This window comes from Mobula birostris, chromosome 2 (assembly GCF_030028105.1).
Source record: "Mobula birostris isolate sMobBir1 chromosome 2, sMobBir1.hap1, whole genome shotgun sequence".
Taxonomy (NCBI): domain Eukaryota; kingdom Metazoa; phylum Chordata; class Chondrichthyes; order Myliobatiformes; family Myliobatidae; genus Mobula; species Mobula birostris.
The window spans coordinates 95,228,134-95,246,713 of NC_092371.1; the positions used below are offsets into that span (position 1 = coordinate 95,228,134).

The window sequence follows — 18,580 nt, forward strand, 5'->3', positions numbered from 1 at the left end:
TCTGCAACAGCGCAAAGGCTGTTGTAATGATTATTGGACATGAGTTAAAGACATTGGAATTAAACTGAATTACTTCTCAGTAACAACCGTCCAAATGTGTGACTTCCCCATGGGTGAAATAAATCTGTTATATTTTATAGACTTGAGCAGCCCCATTGTTCAATCTGAAAGTCTTGACTAATGTATGGTTGTGGAGAAGACGAAGTCTCCACAGTTTTAAAATGTTGCTTTTGTATGTTTTACTCATCAACTGTCAGTGAAAACCCAACATAATTATTTATGTGCTTCGGTGGTTGTTGACGATTACTATAATTAATTCTGAACACTAAGGGCAGCTTTTTGTTTCAAGTAAGCCTGTTTCCTTTATATAAAAAAAAATAGTGTCCATAACTTGAATGATACTCAATGTTCCTGTTGCAAGACAGTATTTTTCTGTGGGTCACCACTGACCTGTAAAAGCACAAAGTATGGTTATAGTGACTGTGGATAAGTGTGGTTGGTGAGGGAGGGGGTGTTGTGGGACGATACTTGTCTAAAGTGCAGACACTGGAGCTGAAAGTGTACTGTCAGCAGCTGCAAGAGATTCATCTACCTTTTTGTGAGCAACCCCACAAAGGAATCCTTATCTACTACAGCTTTCTCCAGTATTTGTTCTTAACTGTCTGTGTTAAATTCTTGGTGCTTTTCTGAGGATTGAAATATGGAGAATGGTAATTTGTTTGTTTATTAATAGTTACTACAGTTGACCCTCCGTATCCGCGGGGGTTTAGTTCCGGAATCCCCTGCGGATACCAAATTCTGCGGATGCTCAAGTCCCGCATATAAAAGGCGTAGTATTTGCATATAACCTATGCACATCCTCCCATATACTTTAAATCATCTCTAAATTACTTATAATACCTAATACGATGTAAACACTATGGTAGTTGTTATACTGCATTGTTTAGGGAATAATGACAAGGGAAAAAAGCCTATACCTGTTGAGTACAGACGCAACCATCGTAGCTCTTCTGGGAACGCTGATGCAGTCTCGGCATCAGCCGATGCCGATTCTCCCGTGATCTTTTAAGTTCTTGAGGCCGTAGTGCTTTACATAGCTAGCCATCCGTCCCTGACTAGCCTTAAATCCCTTCCTCTCGCTCCCAACGCAAGTAGCGAACGAACGAGACGCGAGGCAAACAATGCTCAAACAACGAGTAATGCTTTTAATCATCTCTAGATTGCAGTACTTTACCTTAGCCTTTGAGGAACTTCTTTGACCACTTAATTGCTTTTTAGGAGCCATTTTTTCACAGAAACAAAGGGTGCACACAACACAAGTAGCGACCAAACGAGATGCGAGGCGAACAATGCTCAAACAATGAGTGCTGGAGAGAACTTTCGGGTTTTGTTTTCGATCCTGACCCACAGATATGGAGGGTCTACTGTACTACTCTACCCACGTACTAGAATTGTGTGACCAATTAACCTGCCAACCAGCTGTGAAAGGAAACCCACATGATCGCAGATAATGTGCATTGGGTCAGGATCAAGCCTTGGTTACTTGATCGGTAAATTTTTGTCAGAAATGCAGCTTAACACACTTAGCTGAAAATCAATTTAATGTATTGGTATATTAGAATCCAAATCAGATTTATTATCACTGACATATGTCTTGAAATTTGGTGTTTTGATATAATTTTAAGGTTATTCTAATCTTCTGATTGCTAGTTTCCTTTGGAATTCCTATTTAGCAAGCTGCAATATTGGCATAGACGTGGTTTTTCAAATGAGCCATTATTGATTTAGAAGTTGACTCCAGTTTCTCAGCTAATTGCAAAGTTCATACTTGCTCCCAGATGCTCCAATTTTATAACACACCAGTACTGGAGTGAAATTGGACATCTTGGGTGCTAATTGTCTGGAGGTTAAAAGTTAAATTGTTTAATGTAGCAGTGCCTCAGTAGATTTCCCCTGGAAGCAATTCTGGGAATTCAAAAGAACTAGCAATCAGAAAATTAGAATAACCTTAAAATTATATCAAAACACCAAATTTCTGGGAACTGAGGAAGTTCATGTTATAGACAGGCCAACTTCTTGGTATTCTATTCTGTAAATCACTTTCTGGGAACTTTTAGTTGAATCATTTGAGCAGACACACAGTAGTTTTGCTCATCAGTTTTAAAATACTTTTACAGATTTGCATCTTGGTTATACCCGCTTTTGATTGTAATGTTGTATGGGAAGATTTTAAGAAATGCATAAGCTCATGATGCAGACATGTTCAGTTCTTAAAATAGATCCAAACACAGCACAGTTTGGTAATTCTATCCTTTTTCTTTAAATGAAACAGATCCTTTTGATAACCCAGGGAATCAATAGAAATTGCTTGAATACTAGTGGTAGGTTTGCAATTAATTTCTTCTATTCTCTTGTCCCAAACTGTCTGTTCCAGGCTGAGGACAACTTAGGCTATGTCCACACTATACTGGATAATTTTGAAAATGCGGATTTCGCGTAAAAACGATAGGCATCCACACCAGGCGTTTTTGAAAATACCTCCGAAACAGGTATTTGGGCGAATCTCCTCCTACTGGGCATGCGCAGGACACATTTACGGAAAACAAGTGAAGAAGAAACAGTATACTTGGTGTGCGCTTATCCAGTTACAGACTTGAAAAACTTAAAAGAAAATTGCCAAACGATGGAAAACTGTTGGCTCTCGCGCAGGAGGACTTGAAACTAAAAAACAAATACTGGAGCGTATGGAGGCAACTGACAGGGAGTTCACAGACAGTATGACCCGGCTGACGACGAACATTGAAAAACTGACTAACTCTGTTGCAGAGAGATTTGCAATGATGAGGAATATGATGGCTCCCCCTGCCCCCAGCACTTTTCACCGCCACAATACTGGCCTCACAGCCACTACAATAGCTACACATACGGACACACAGACCCCCGGGTGGCCCCACCAATATCTTCCCCACTCCCACAAAGGGGTCACCCAGAAACATTTCCTACAGCCATAGTGTTTTCACCAATGAAAGGGACGACAGGTTTTTTTAAAACCTCCGGTTACCCCGTGCACACTACAACGCCCAACCGGCATTTTCAGATTTAAACACTCGACAGCGTTTTAGAAAAGCTCTGTTTTCGGAGGAAGAAAACGCAGTTTCAGTGTGGACGAAGAGAAAAAGCTTTGGTTACAGATTTATCCGGTCTAGTGTGGATGTAGCCTTAATGTTCACCTCTGAATTACCAGGGATTTCAGGCTATTAATGTGTGAAGGTACTAATAATAAAATTATTCTTCATGCACTTTTGTTTTCTGAGAGAAGGTAATTCTTTAAACATTTCCTTCATAACCCAAAGGCATTTTGTTAGCTTAGTTTTCTATCTGTCAGTCTGAAAATTGGAAATGCAACTGCTGGAAGATTGAACCCACGAACTTGTTGTTTTTTTTTGTAGATAATATAGTAAGATGGTGTTGTCCAGAGCAGATCGCACTCAGGATTGTTTCCAGGGGGAATCTACAGAGGCATTACTACAGTAAACGATTTAATTTTTCACCTCCAGACAGTTAGCACCCAAGATGTCCAATTTCACTCCACTACTGGAGTGTTATAAAACTGGAGCATCTGGGAGCAAGTATGAACTTTGCAATTAGCTCCATGAGGTTTACTCATTTCTGTGCTGAACTCCGGTTGTGGCCTGCAACTAAAAGGTTCTTGGATCAGCTGTGATTGGCTTTGTGGCTGTGGATTCACACCCCTGAACTTCAGTTCTGAATATTATTTGCTCACTTTTGATGGGTTCTATTGTGTTGTGGTTGACAGTAAGGAGAAAAATCTCAAAATTGGTATTTTGTATACATACTTTGATAATAAATGCACTTTGAACTTTGAAAAATTGGGAACATGTTGCACAAAGACACTGAAGAGTCCACATTATGACTGTCTTGTACACCTTTGCAAGCCTCTGTATTGAATGGTCATTGTTATAGAAATTGATTTAGTGATTCTCTGTCCACTGGCCTTGATCTTCATTAAACTTGGTAGCACTGATCGTGCAGATAGCCAGAGGCTTTTTCCCAGGCTGAAATGGCTAACACGAGGGGGCATAGTTTTAAGGTGCTTGGAAGTGGGTGAAGAGGGGATGTCAGGGGTAAGTTTTTCCACAGTAGTGGTGGATGTGTGGAATGTAGTGCTGGTGGCAGTGGTGGAAGCGGATACAGTAGGTTCTTTTAAGAGCCTCTAAGTGCCTCTTAGATATTCTAGGCAGTCTCTAGAGTAGGTTACATGGTCGGCACAACATTGTGGGCAAAGGGCCTGTATAGTGCTGTAGATTTCCATGTTTTATATTCTAAACTAATCTCTGGTTCCTTGATCAGTTAGCATCTTGCAGTGTCATGGGGCCATCAGCAGCACAGGAATCGATCAGATCATCATGTGGGGTTTCAGACAGATGGAACACAAAGTTATTCACACCTTCTGTTCCCTCCCCTCCATGGAGGCAGTGCTGCAGCTGGCATAGAGAGTATTATTTAAGTTCAAACTCATTTTTCCGGTGGTCACCACAGTAGTAAATGGAAGCCACAACTCTTGGTGGAACCTATTGCACAAGTCCAGTTCCGTAACATCAATCTGTGTGCAAACCCACAGAACTCCTTACAGTTTATTTTCACTGGTAACAAGTTTCATCGTACTGAAGTGAAATCCAATTCATTAGGCAATCTTGATCACATGGATTGTTCAAGAGCACCATGGATAAATATGGAAGCATTCCTCACGTCTGCATTTATGCCCAAGGCTAAAGCTTTTTAAATTTGTAGGAGTACTAAAGCTTTGTGTAGCTAATTTTCTGTTCTGATTTGTCTCATGGGTATATATCATTTCACTTCTGCAGTTCAGTTTTTTGTGGATGCAATTGCTAGTCTGTTTTATAAATAAAATAATAAGGGTAGCATTGCATTAAATGGATGCCTGCAGAACACTTAATAGCAAACAGAAAAGGGTTAGTTTATTTCTTAAGTATAGGATTTATTATAAAACTAATTGAACTGTCCTGGCTGCTCTATATTTATAATTAAATTCCAATGTAAAACAAAATGTTTTTCTTACAGGGTTATACCAAGTCAATTGATATCTGGTCAGTAGGCTGTATTCTGGCTGAGATGCTGTCCAGTAGACCGACTTTCCCAGGCAAACATTATTTGGACCAGCTCAATCATATCCTTGGTAAGAAATAAAGTACCACCTTAACTTAATGGCTTTTCATTTTATGAATAAGAGGAGATGGCTTTCTAGTGGAATAGTTACAGCATTTAACCTGACCTTAGTATCTGAATGAGGTGGTGGAAATCTTTCAGAAGGAAGAACATTAGTTGGTAAATGTTTTTCCTTTCATTTGAAATTGCACTAGAGTATATTTCACTTCAATGATCTATTTTGTGTGAATCTTGCTGTGAAGTGTGCAAGCTATTGGTTTGACTGTGGGAAGAAACAGGATTAGCTGGAGAACGACCAGAGATTGAACAGTTGATTAATTGCAAACACCAGGGGTTCCTGGATTAAAGGTTGCACTATTCTACAGTGGAAGCAAAACTGTTATACTTATGCCTGAAGGCAGAGATCCGGCAGACACCCATGATACAAGGAACTGGGTGATGGATGGAAAGACTCATGATCAGGAACTTCACCACTGCAAAAGCTTTCTATAGCTGTAGCAACCTTGCTCAGGGAGCCCAGGACAGCAGTGGAGGGTGGAGAGGCAATCAGTTACTGGTAGGAAAATTTTGAGATCTCCTCAGTTGCAATCTGTTCAGGCCATTCTTACCACTTCCCCTGACCAGAAAGAATTCAGAGAACATCCCAACTAAAGAATGATGAACCCTTGAGAGCAGACAATATCGCCATTGAAATTCTGAAACTTAGTGAAGAACTTTAGTCATGAAGCCACAGCTCACCCAAGAGGAGTATTTGTACCAGGAGACCTTAGATACTGTAGTCATGAGCATCTTCAAGAAAAGAGGCATTCTGACTGTGATAATTACAGTGTAGTTTCGCTAGTTTCCTCCTCCCAGTGCTGGTCCTGGAATTGCAGTGTGAATTTCATTCCATCTAGTGGCACAGTGGATGTGATCACCACTGTGCTGAAACTCCCAAGAGCAATGCCAGGAGCAGCATCAGTCACTATACATGTCTCATTTTAAGCTCGTTAATGTTTTTGGACTATTCTCAAGTGAGTGTTTGCGATGCCCTAAATTTGTCTTGTGTTTGACAATATGCAAACCATGAGACTCATCAACAAGTCTGCAGTGGTGCCAGTCTCAGTGAAGACTAGCACTATAGTGCTGTCACTGCCCCATCTCTTCAGTCTTATTGCAGTGTGCACTTTATCTTCAATTAACTTCTGTGGAGTGGACTTCGTATTCAGGGTTAATTGAAACTAACTGTGACTGCACCCCAGGAGTTGTGGTTGAAATGGTTGACACAAGAGGACACAGGTTTACGGTTCTGGGGAGTAGGTACAGAGGAGATGTCAGGGTAAGTTTTTTTACACAGAGAGTGGCGAGTGCGTGGAAAGGGCTGCTGGCTACGGTAGTGGAGGTGGATACCATAGGGTCTTTTAAGAGGCTTTCGGATAGGTACATGGAGCTTAGAAAAGTAGAGGGCTATGGGTAAGCCAAGTAATTTCTAAGGTAGGGATATGTTCAGCACAACTTTGTGGGCCGAAGGGCCTGTATTGTGCTGTAGGTTTTCTAAGTTTCTAACCACAGTTGCTCAAAGTTATGTAGTTGAACTACAGTATGCAGCCCCAAGCCATTGTTGACTTCACTATAGTTGCAGTTTAGATGCTTCCGCTATTTCAGGTCAATTTTCTTCTCTTACAATTTATTTCTACCATGGTTAGAGCTGTGGCTGGATAATTTAATTGAGCTGGGAAAGCTGAAATTTTGATTATCAACTAGTGTTTTTTTCAATGGAGAACCTGATCTTGCGACTTTGGGTAAGTCATCCCATTTGGAATTACGCTGTCATTTGATGTAATAAAGAATCTGGGATTATTAGTGAGGGGAGCACTGTGTGGGAAAATTGAAACCATCTGTTCATAAGCAGATAATGTACAGCTGAGATTGGCAAATAGGGCAAGTGATTAAATGTGGAATTTTGTCTGCATGCTTTACCGGACAATAAATTTACTGGCTGAATAAGGTTACATGCTGGATCACAATCTCTTTTAGGTATTCTTGGCTCACCTTCTCCAGAGGATCTGAACTGTATAATCAATGTCAAAGCCAGAAACTACCTGCAATCTCTGCCACACAAGAACAAAGTTCCTTGGAACAGGTTGTTCCCCAAAGCTGATGGAAAAGGTAAGATTTAGCAGCAGTGATTTTTGTACTAATGTGCTTGTATCATTGTCTGAAGTGAGACTTGAAAAGAAATTTAACGGTTGAGGTACATTACAAAAGGTACACCCAAACCTGAAAAGCCCTTTCTAGGGAATAGTACATGAATAATACTATGTTTTGGTGACTTTCCCTTTGGCCCAAACTGAAAAAGTGTGCAATACTGGAAAGGTCAGATGAAGATTGGTAGCCAAAATCCATTTTCGATTTACCCAGTGATGTGTTGACTTGCATTCATGTATTGCCTGTAAGGTTCATAGCAGATGAGTGTATCAATGATTTAACCATTTGGAAATCATAGAATATAAAATTTAAAAGTAGTCAACAAGCATCTGTAGGTAGAGGAATACATAATTTTGGTTTGGTAATCTTTCATCAAAATGCAAGGAATAAATACTTCCACAAGCTGTATTAAAGGTTCACATCGTTTCCTCCTCAGTTCAACTCTCTATTTCAGGGCTGTCTATCTTGTCCTGTGGGTGTGAGCTTTCCTGATGCATCTCAAATTAACTTAATCAGCCTTGCTGAATCAGATTCATTTATTTATCACATGTATATTGAGACATACAGTGAAATGGATATTTATGTTAACAACCAACACAACCTATGGACGTGCTGGAGGCAACCTGCAAGTATTGCTACACATTTTGGTGTGAATGTAGCAGCTATAATCTTCAGTAGAACAATGACAACAAAATAGCAGTAAAACAAGCCCCCTTCCTTCCTTCTATCCACCCCCACACGCAGTCCTCCAGTCTGAGGACGGGCTGCCTCCAACCCAATGGGACTTGTGGACTCGCAGTCATCGGGCCTCTAACTTCCCCAGTGGACTTGTGGACTCGGTCACTGGGCCTCTAACTTCCCCAGTGGGCTTGTGGACTTGGTCACTGAGCCTCCAACTTCCCCAGTGGGCTTGCGGTCATTGGGCTTCTAACTTCCTCGGTGGACTTGTGGTCATCAGGCCTCTAACTTCCACAGTGGATTTGCGGACTCAGACCCAGGGCTTCAGCCACTATGCCTCAATTTCTGGACATTAGATCGACCTTCAAGCTTTGATCTTCAGTACTGACCTCAGGACGTTAGCACCGTGCATGTGGAAAACATCAACAGAAGCTCATTGCACCCAGATATCATATGACAGTGTTCAACCATTGCACAATCCAGTATACTGTATTTTTGGAAAATCCAATTCTCAATTCTTGAGCAGTTGCTGGTTAGAGCATTATTGTGCTATTAAACCCTGATTTATGGCTAACACGAGAGGGCACAGTTTTAAGGTGCTTGGAAGAAGGAAGAAGAGTTGTTGGGGTAAGTTTTTTACGCTGAGAGTGATAAGTGCGTGGACTGGACTTCCGGCGACAGTGGTGGAGGTGGATATGATAGGGTCTTTTAAAAGACTCCTGGATAGACACATGGAGCTTAGAAAAATAGAAGGCTGTGGGTAACCCTAGGTAATTTCTAAAGTAAGTACATGTTCAGCACAGCTTTGTGGGCTGAAGGGCCTGTATTGTGCTGTAGGTTTTCTATGTTTCTGTTAGACCGCACTTGGATTATTGTGCTCAGTTCTGCTTGCCTTATTATAAGAAGGATGTATAAGCTTTAGAGAGGATGCAGAGAAGGTTTTTCAGGATTAGAGAGCATGTCATACAAGGATAGGTTGAGTGAAGGAGGATGAGGGGTGACATAAATAGAGGTGTACAAGATGATAAGAGGCATAGATTGAGTGGATGGCTAGAAACTTTTTCCTAGGGTAGAAATGACTAATACCAGGAGGCATAATTTTAAGGTGATTGGAGGGAAGTATAGGGGAGATGTTAGAGGTAAGTTTGTTTCACACGGACTAATGAGTGTATGGAATACCCTGCCATGGTGTTGTAGAGGCAGATACATTAGGGGCATTTTAGGCACATGGATGATAGAAAAGTGGTGAATTATGTAGGAGGGAAGAGTTGCATTGATTTTAGAGTAGGTTAAAATGAAGAAAATGTGGCAGCTTAATATTACAAATAGCTGTGTAAATGAGAAATGTGCATTTGCTAATTTTGATGTATAATGTTCCCTTTCTCTTCCAGCTCTGGATTTATTGGATAAAATGTTGACTTTCAACCCACACAAGAGGATTGAAGTGGAGGCAGCTCTTGCTCACCCTTACCTGGAACAGTACTACGATCCCAGTGATGAGGTAGGATGCAACATTGACTTCCATATTAGAAAGCTGCACCACTCACACCCCTCTTTACATTGACGGCACAGCAATGAAAACTGTGAACAGTTTCAATCTCTTGGGAGGACACATCTCGCACAACCAATTTTGGTCCAATCTAGTCCCAGAACAGATTTCTACACAATCAAAAAAAAGCTCACCAATATAAGGAGGTGAAATGTTCTTGAGCTCTTTGTTGTGACAGATATTACGCTTCAATCTCTGCTACAAACAATGAGAAGTTTTTTTTTAAATTGTTTCTCTTAACTAGCTTCAGTCTGCTATGGGGCCAGTAGGAATAGTACCCATGGACTGGAAGGGGGCAATAATATTTCTTCACTTGGAACTATATAAAAGTCAATCACTGATAAAAGCAGGCTGCAAAGACTCTCTGTTTTGCACAAACAGAAGTTGTATTTACCTATAATGCACCTTTATTCTAGCAAACTAATGCATGGCATATTGCTAACAAAATTTGGCATTGACTTAATGAGGAGACATTTGGACAAGTAACCAAATGCTTGGTCAAGAAGACTCTTAAAAGCAAAGAAAGATGCACATCTCAGGTTTAGGGAAGAAATTTGAGAGCTTCACACATAAAAATTGCTGGTGAACGCAGCAGGCCAGGCAGCGTTTATAGGAAGAGGTACAGTCGACGTTTCGGGCCGAGACCCTTCACCAGGACTAACTGAAAGAAGAGATAGTAAGAGATTTGAAAGTGGGAAGGGGAGATCCGAAATGATAGGAGAAGACAGGAGGAGGAGGGATGAAGCTAAGAGCTGGAAAGTTGATTGGCAAAAGGGATATGAGAGGATCATGGGTCAGAAGGCCTAGGGAGAAAGAAAGGGGGAGAGGGGAATCCCAGAGGATGGGCAAGGAGTATAGTGAGAGGGACAGAGGGAGAAAGAGAAAAAAATAATAATAAATAATGGATGGGGTACGAAGGGGAGGTGGGGCATTAACGGAAGTTAGAGAAGTCAATGTTCATGCCATCGGGTTGGAGGCTACCTAGACGGAATATAAGGTGTTGTTCCTGCAACCTGAGCGTGGCTTCATCTTGACAGTAGAGGAGGCCATGGATAGACATACCAGAATGGGAATGGGACGTGGAATTAAAATGTGTGGCCTCTGGAGATCCTGCTTTCTCTGGCGGACAGAGCGTAGGTGTTCAGCGAAAAGGTCTCCCAGCCTGTGTTGGGTCTTGCCAATATATAGAAGGCCACATTGGGAGCACCGGATGCAGTATATCACCCTAGCCGACTCTCACACATTTTAATTCCACATCCCATTCCCATTCTGCTCTGTCTATCCATGGCCTCCTCTACTGTCAAGATGAAGCCACACTCAGGTTGGAGGAACAACACCTTATATTCCGTCTGGGTAGCCTCCAACCTATAGATGCTGCCTGGCCTGCTGCATTCATCAGCAATTTTTATGTGTGTTGCTTGAAATTCCAGCATCAGCAGATTTCCTCGTGTTTGCATTTTTAAATTTGAGAGCTTGGTGTTTTCTAGTTGAAGGCATGGCCAACAGTGATGGAGTAATTTCAGGATGGTCAAGGGGCTGGGGTTGGGGTATGGGTGCAGATAATAGGGTTTTGAAGTTGGGGGAGATTACAGATTCAGTCACGATCAGGAAAGTTCACCAATGCCTCTACTTTCTGAGGAGGTGGAAATGCGTTGGACTGTGCAGCAGAGAGCATCCTAACGTGCTGCATGCTACAGAAACTGCTTCGTGGTAGACATGAAGTCTCTACGATGGGGTCAAAACTGTCAGCAAATCGCTGGCCCAAGCCTACCTGCCATCAAGGGCATATATACAGAAAAGTGCCAGAAGAAGACTAGGAATCAGATAAAGGATCTCACCCACCCTGCTCATGCACTGTTTGTCCCACTCCTATCATGGAGAAGGCTGTGTAGCATTCACACTAGGACCACTAGACTCCAACAGTATTTTTCCCAAGCAGTAAGGCTGATCCACACCTCCACCCATTAATCCACCCCACCAACTAGTACCTTATCATTTCTTGTCAGAGCCACCTTGTGTACAGACACTCCTGTACTAGGCATCACTTGATATACATACAGTCAGTCTATGTATACAAGCTATCTTATTTATACTTATTGTGTTTTATTACTTTATCTTAGTATGTTTTTTTTGTTGCATTGGATCTGGAGTAACAATTATTTTGTTCTCCTTTACATTCTTGTGTTCTGGAAATGACAAACAATCTTGGATCTGGAATTGCAATGTGAGAATTGCTGTAGAAGGAAGAGTGGGTTTGATTTGGTCTTGCTTCTGGGGGTGCACATCAGGGCTTGGAACTCGGAGTTCTTTGAAAGGAAGTATTTCATAAAATTAATGGGGCAGTTATGTACAATTAATGTTAGGTAATATCTAAAGATCAAAATAAGCTAATATTAGTCTTTCAGAATTGAGTGTAAGCTTTAAGCAAGGAGAGTGGGGTGTAGTGTGGTGGAAAATGAAGTGTTACAGAAAGCCAGGAGGAGGAGGAAATGTAGGTGAGAGGTGATGCAGCCACATGGTAGCCGAATCATTTCAAATTTTGAAAAGGAAGAAACTATATTACAGTATTGACATTTTAAGTAACGTTGGTGTAGGGAATAGCTCTTTATTGGCACAAGCTTAGGCAGCTAAATGGTTTCATTTCCTAAGGTGAAGAATTCCACGGTCTGTTAATTAGCATTAAACTTGATCTACTGTGTTTAGGAATCATGATGTTCAAGAGGAAACCTTTAGGCAATTGTTGGTATTTTATTCTCCAGAAACTGTATTAATTGGTGTTGCAATTTTAGCCTATTGCAGAAGCCCCTTTTAAGTTTGATATGGAATTGGATGACCTACCCAAGGAGAAGCTGAAAGAGCTGATTTTTGAGGAGACGGCCAGATTTCAACCACATTATCAGCATTCCTAAACTACAAGCACCCTTGCATACAGGTAAATTTCAACATACTGGTATACAGAAACAACTGAGGGCCATACAAGCGCTTCCCATGATACGTGTGGATTTCCTCTGGGTGCTCTGGTTTCTTCCCACAGTCCAAAGATGTGTGGGTTAGTAGATCAATTGGTCGTTGTAAATTGTTCTATGGTTAGGCTAGGGTTAAATGGCTGTGACTTGTTGGACCAGGAGAGCCTGCTTTGTGCTGTATTTCTAACAGAAATAAATAAATACTCACCCCAAAAGTAAATCGTGCTCGACTTTCTAACCTTCTGATATGAAACTTCCCTGAGGGGTTCCAATGTTGGTTGATCCCTTAAGTTTTAATAAGAAATACTAGTGATGAGGAATTGAATAGATTCTGCACCAGACATTTATTGATGGCATTAAGCACCTTGGCTGTCTTAGAATGAAGGTTAATTTTGGTCTGATCTAATACACTTCTCTAAGCTTGAAGTTTTTGGTCTGTTCTTATTCCCCATAAGACCAGTTCTTAGAGATTATAAATCGGATTGTTGGTTAATGAGCTTGTGCCAAAAGGATCAGCCTTCTAGCTAATGTCTGATCTTGGTGCAGTTATTCGCACCACATTGTTTTACCTTCAGTACCGAGATATATAATTCACATAACTAAGCATTCCTTAGATTCTCCAACTAGGGCAAGTTTTGAGGGGAAAATTCTTTGTTCCGTGCCAGTTAGTAAAATAATTCCTTAGACCCAACATGCAATCTGGAATCTGAAAAGTATTATTCACAAATGCAAAATCCCTTTGAACTCATTTCTTTCAGTTAAAGGTACAACTCAGATTTCTGGATTTGTTTACTTTGTTATATTGATTTACTACATTTTACATTTCACCATGCCAGATTACTGCCCTAAGGATTTTGACTTGAGCCTTGTATCCAAAGATGGATGAGGTTACCGATAAAGGGTTTAAGTTATCAAGTGAGTTTAGGGAAAGAACTAGAGATGTAACAAAGAGCTAACAATCTATTCCATTCTTCTCACAGAAAGATTCTAAATAGTTTTCTATTGCTGGTGTCTAACTGGTTCAATACAACTGTTCTCGGGCTAACCAGTCTATAATTTACTTTTTTTTTTCCCCTCTCCCCCTCCTTTTTTTTTGTGGGTTTGCATTAATTAACCTCCAAATCTAGAAGAATTAAACTAGAGTCCAAATGATGGGAAATGACCACCAATTATATCCACTGTTTCTAGGGCCACTTCATAGAGAATTAGACATGTACAACATGGAAATGGGCCTCTTGGCCCAACATCTCCAATCTGACCAAGATGTTTTTGAAATCTACTCCCATTTTTCTGCATTTGGCCCAAGATCCTTCTGAACCTCTTAACCTTTCCTATCTGCATACCTGTCCAAATGTATCAACTCTTACATTTGTATCCACCTCTAACACCACCAGTAGTGGCTCATTGCACATACCCACCACCCTCCATGTGTGGGAGAAACTTGCCCTGCATGTTTGTCTTCACTCCCCCACTTTAAACCTATGACCTTTCATTTTAGACTGTGACCCTGCACCTTATCTATGTCTCACATGATCTTTTAAAACTGTATAACTACAACCCTCAGCCACTTTCTGTCCAGGAAAAGCAGTCTTGCCTTGTAACTCAAATCCTCTAATCTCAGTAATGTCCTTGTAAATCTTCTGTGTCCTTGTGATTCTTTTCTGTACCTTCTGCAGCTTAATCCCATCCTTTTTGTAGTATAGCAACAAGCTGCTATCACAATATTCCCAATGCAGTCTCACCTGCATCTTTTACAGCTGTCTTGATGTTGCAACTTTTGAACCTAGTGCCCCCGTTCAATGAAGGCTACCTTGGCATGCAACTTCACTTTGTATTGTCATTTTCAGGGGACTCTGTGTTTAACCCCACATTTCCTCTGTTCTATGTCACTCCACAGTAATTTACTGTGCAATTCTTGCCCTGGTTAACTTGTCAAAATACACCACTTCAAATGTGTCTGAGTTAAATTCTATCTGTCATTCCTGAATGTCCTTTCCCAGTTTATTTACATCCTATAGTAAACTTGGACAACTTTCTTCACTGTCCACCACACTAATTTCAAAGGTTCGTTTAATGTCAGAGAAACGTATACAATATACATCCTATAATGCTTTTTCTTCGCAACCATCCACAAAAGGAGTGCCCCAAAGAATGAAAGACAGTTAATTGTTAGAATCCCAAAGTGCCCCCCCTGCTCCCCTCCCTCCTGTGCATAAGCAGCAGCAATGATTCCTCTCTCACTGGCAAAAAAAATGCATCGGCACTGACTTTGGTGTTATTTGCAAATTTACCATGTTGACAACTATGTAATCCAATTATTTCTGGTAAATGAACCCCAGCACCAGAACCTGCAGCATACCACTGGTCACACACCTCCAGTGGGGGAGAAACAACACACCCCTCCCACCTGCTGTCTTTCCACCAAGCCAATTTTGTATCCAGTTGGCTACAGACCATGTGATCAAACCTCCTGGACTAGTCTACCATGTGGGATTTAATTCCTATTTTCTCTAACACCATTTTCCTCAGTAATACTGATTTTCTTTGGTTGTTCTCTCTCACTGGACTTGAGATTCCTTACATTTGGATCTGAAGATGGCCTGAAAGTATTTATTCACTTGATCTGTTGTTTCTGTTCCCCTGTTGCTAACTGAGGGATTTCATTTGTATCCATCATTCTAGAAGTTTTCATTGTCAGTTTTATGCTCCCTGAACATTGTCCTGTATGGATCGAACAGTACAGGGGAATTCTAAATTAAGCTGGAATTCTGTGATTAAGTTGCAGGTTAACAAGTTGTGATATCAAGATTTGAACTACAAAGTAGGAATCTGAAACAAGTATAAAATGTTGGCAGATCATGCATTAACATTTCTCAACTGTTAACAAGTGGGCTGTGCATCACCGGCATTTTGTTTTTCACAGCAAGAATTATGCATCAAAGTTATACTAACTTTCATTGTCTTTCTAGGGCCAGGACTGCAGGACTGGACATGCTCAGATTTCGTTTGTTTCTAACTCCTCCTGAATCCTGTCTCGCGCATCTCAGCTTATCCATTATACTCTTAAAAACTCTGCCATGGCACCTGTAACCGTGGAGATCGTCCATACTGGAAGCCTTGGCATTTTATTTTGCTTGCTGTGGAGATGAGAATTCACACAGTTGTATTGGTATCTGCAGCAGATCAGAAAGTTGTACAGCCTGTGTGCGCACATTTAGTGATCTATATCCTATGTAACTTAGCAATGGTGTTTGAAAGAAAGCAGGACTGACTTGGTGAATAAATATACAGAAAATACCACAGACACATTTTGAGCACTTCAGTTTAGTTTTTTTGATGCACTTTGAGATATATTGAAACATAACTGATGATTCAGTATTACAGTTGCTGTGTCTGGTCACATCAAATGCTTCAAATCTTTGAATGCATTGTGTGGGATTTCTATTCCTTGCATGTTCCTGTGAGATCCCCCAAGCATAGGAAAATATTTAGATATTCAAGGACAGAAGATGTGACTAACCTGCATTCTTTTAAACCAGTGTTGCTTTGTTGAATGGTTGTATAGATTGTGTACTCATACACTGAAAGCCCTGTCAAGGTGGCTCCCTCACTAATGTCTTTTATTGATTTTAAAAGTAAATTACTGGCATATATTCCTGAAATATTATGCAGTGCTGATGTCAACAGAACTTGTGTATTACTTTAGTTTACTTTTAACAACATTCCATTCAATTTGTTATAAAAACAAACTGGATTCCATTTCAGAAATTTGTATTGGATAACACAGATCGAAAATAAAGTACCTGATCTGTGGAAAAAGTCTGCCTTGCATCCTCTGAAGAATTTCTGTGCTGGCTAAATTAGAGGAAATGCAAATGGATACTTTGCTTTGGGGGGGAAAAAAAACATCAAGTAGTTTTGAAGGAAGCCTAAGTGAGTGGGTCTCCTTGAGAGCAGCTTAGAATTCTAAGACCCTGTGTGCTTATGGCATTAAGAATGAAGGGTGTCATAAAGATTCCTGTCCCTTTTTCTGTGTTTGCAGAGTGTTTGTGGATGAAGCCTGTACAATGTGGAGCTTTCTTAGCTATATTTGAATTCAAAGTGCAGTGCCTGATCCTTAGTCTCAAAACCTATTGTGGTGACAATTGCCTTGTACAATTTACTGTGTCCAAGCATGACTGTTAAAGCTTTGTATACAAAGACTGTCCAAGTGCCACACACACGTACGCGCGCGCACACACGCGTATACACACGTACACACACATGTGCACACACACACACACGTACACACACATGTGTGTATACACACACACACACACACACACACACTTACCACGGACACATACAGACCCATAGTAGGAATAAATCTTACTGCTTCAAGCTTCGTCCTAATCCCTCCTTCGGTTTTCTTTCTGGTTTTGCTTTCTGTATAAATCATGCTTAATTCCTTTTTTTTTGAAAAAAAGCCGCCTTTTGCAGACTCTGTGATGTAACTGTATAGAGCACTCTATCATGTAACTTGTTCAGTTGGCTTTTTGTTCTAGTTGATCTGTTGCCTTTATAAATTGTGTACCCTCTGGAGAAATTTAAACATGTATAATAAATGGAAAAGCGGTTATGGTTAAATTTTATTGGAAGAAAACCTGCAACAATAGGTGTCAAAATGTGATGTAACCGCATAGACATACCTGATTGTATTGTGACTGGTATTGGATTTAAGCATATTATATATATGGACAAACTTGTAGGTACAAAAATTTATTTTGCCTTAAGTTTTTTTCAATGTTATATATGTAAACAAAATTTAATCAGTTAATGAATGTTCTTTTTGTTTCCGGCACATACAGCTCTTGTAAAATTCTTTAAATTGGTGTCTCCCTGCATCTTTTAAATACAGTATGTTCTATACACAACTAACTGTGTGCATGACTAATCTCTTGTCTTGCCTTGTGCCCTATACATTCATCAGATCTTTAAGCTTTTATTTCTCTGGCCTTCCATTCTCCTTTTCACTGGGAGAGAAGAAGTGTGGTGAAGGACAGCTGCCATGTATTGGTTCGCATGATTAAATGGAGCATGAGCTGACTGAGGCTAACGCTAACCAACCAAGAAAGTTGCCAGAAGTTCCATTACATCATTGCAACCTTCCAACCTTCGAAATCAGAACCATAGGCTTGAGAATTGATGGAATAAAGAGTCAAATATAGCCCAAATGATTAAGTAGAAAAGCTCAGCTTTGAAAGATTTGAGGGAGAGGGTTCAGCAAACTTTATGGAGAATGTTCTCTCAACTGGAGGGATCAGCTATGTAAAGCCCATGTTCCTCCAATTGGAATATTGGACAATTATGACAGTGTAGATGAAGCTACTTGTTTAAAACTTGTTACATTGTTAGATTACAATTTTGTTTTGTATAAGTAGGCTTCCATGCTGTACAATTGTGCAGATCAGCATGGCTCCCCTGCAATTAAATGTTAGTAAGAGAAGGCAGAATGTTGAGTTGGAATGGGAGCATGAGCTACATAGCCTTCCCATGAAAACCATTCGATCTTTCAAACACAATAAGAGAATTAGAAGACATTGTTACTTCTATCAGAACCAAGATTAATAGTCAAAATTATTTACCAAGTAAAATGCAGGGTGGTATGCAATTTTTTAAATATCGGATAATGTATTGTTTTGCATTTTAATCCAGTTAATTTGTTATTGGCTATTTTTTCCATTAAAATGTACATTGATTAATCTACAATGCAGCTTTATTTACAGGGATGAGAAATGTGACTTCTGGAGAATTTTGACGGTGTGGTTATTAAATTCAAAAAATTACAAATGTCTTACTCAACTTGCAGGTTTGCCACTAGGGAGATGTCATTGTCTTCTTCCTGATTGCACAACCACTCTTCTAGCTGGAGCCCAAGGACAGGCCAGACTAAATGTCCTTGGAAAGCAAGTAAAACCCACATTACTAGAGTTAGTTTACTGAAGGCAAAACC

The 18,580-nt window shown here is 40.4% G+C and overlaps 1 protein-coding gene across 2 annotated transcripts in view; it reads left to right on the top strand.

Annotated features, from left to right (window-relative positions):
• Positions 1–18,329, top strand: part of mapk1 (mitogen-activated protein kinase 1) — a 91,621-nt gene extending 73,292 nt beyond the window's left edge. For both annotated transcript variants that reach the window (XM_072245303.1, XM_072245311.1), the window contains exons 5-9: positions 5,104–5,218; positions 7,225–7,356; positions 9,465–9,574; positions 12,412–12,554; positions 15,558–18,329. In XM_072245303.1, coding sequence (XP_072101404.1) covers positions 5,104–5,218; positions 7,225–7,356; positions 9,465–9,574; positions 12,412–12,531 — 477 coding nt within the window. In that variant the 3' untranslated portion in view covers positions 12,532–12,554; positions 15,558–18,329. The remainder of the gene's footprint in view (positions 1–5,103; positions 5,219–7,224; positions 7,357–9,464; positions 9,575–12,411; positions 12,555–15,557) is intronic.
• The last annotated feature ends 251 nt before the right edge of the window (positions 18,330–18,580 follow it).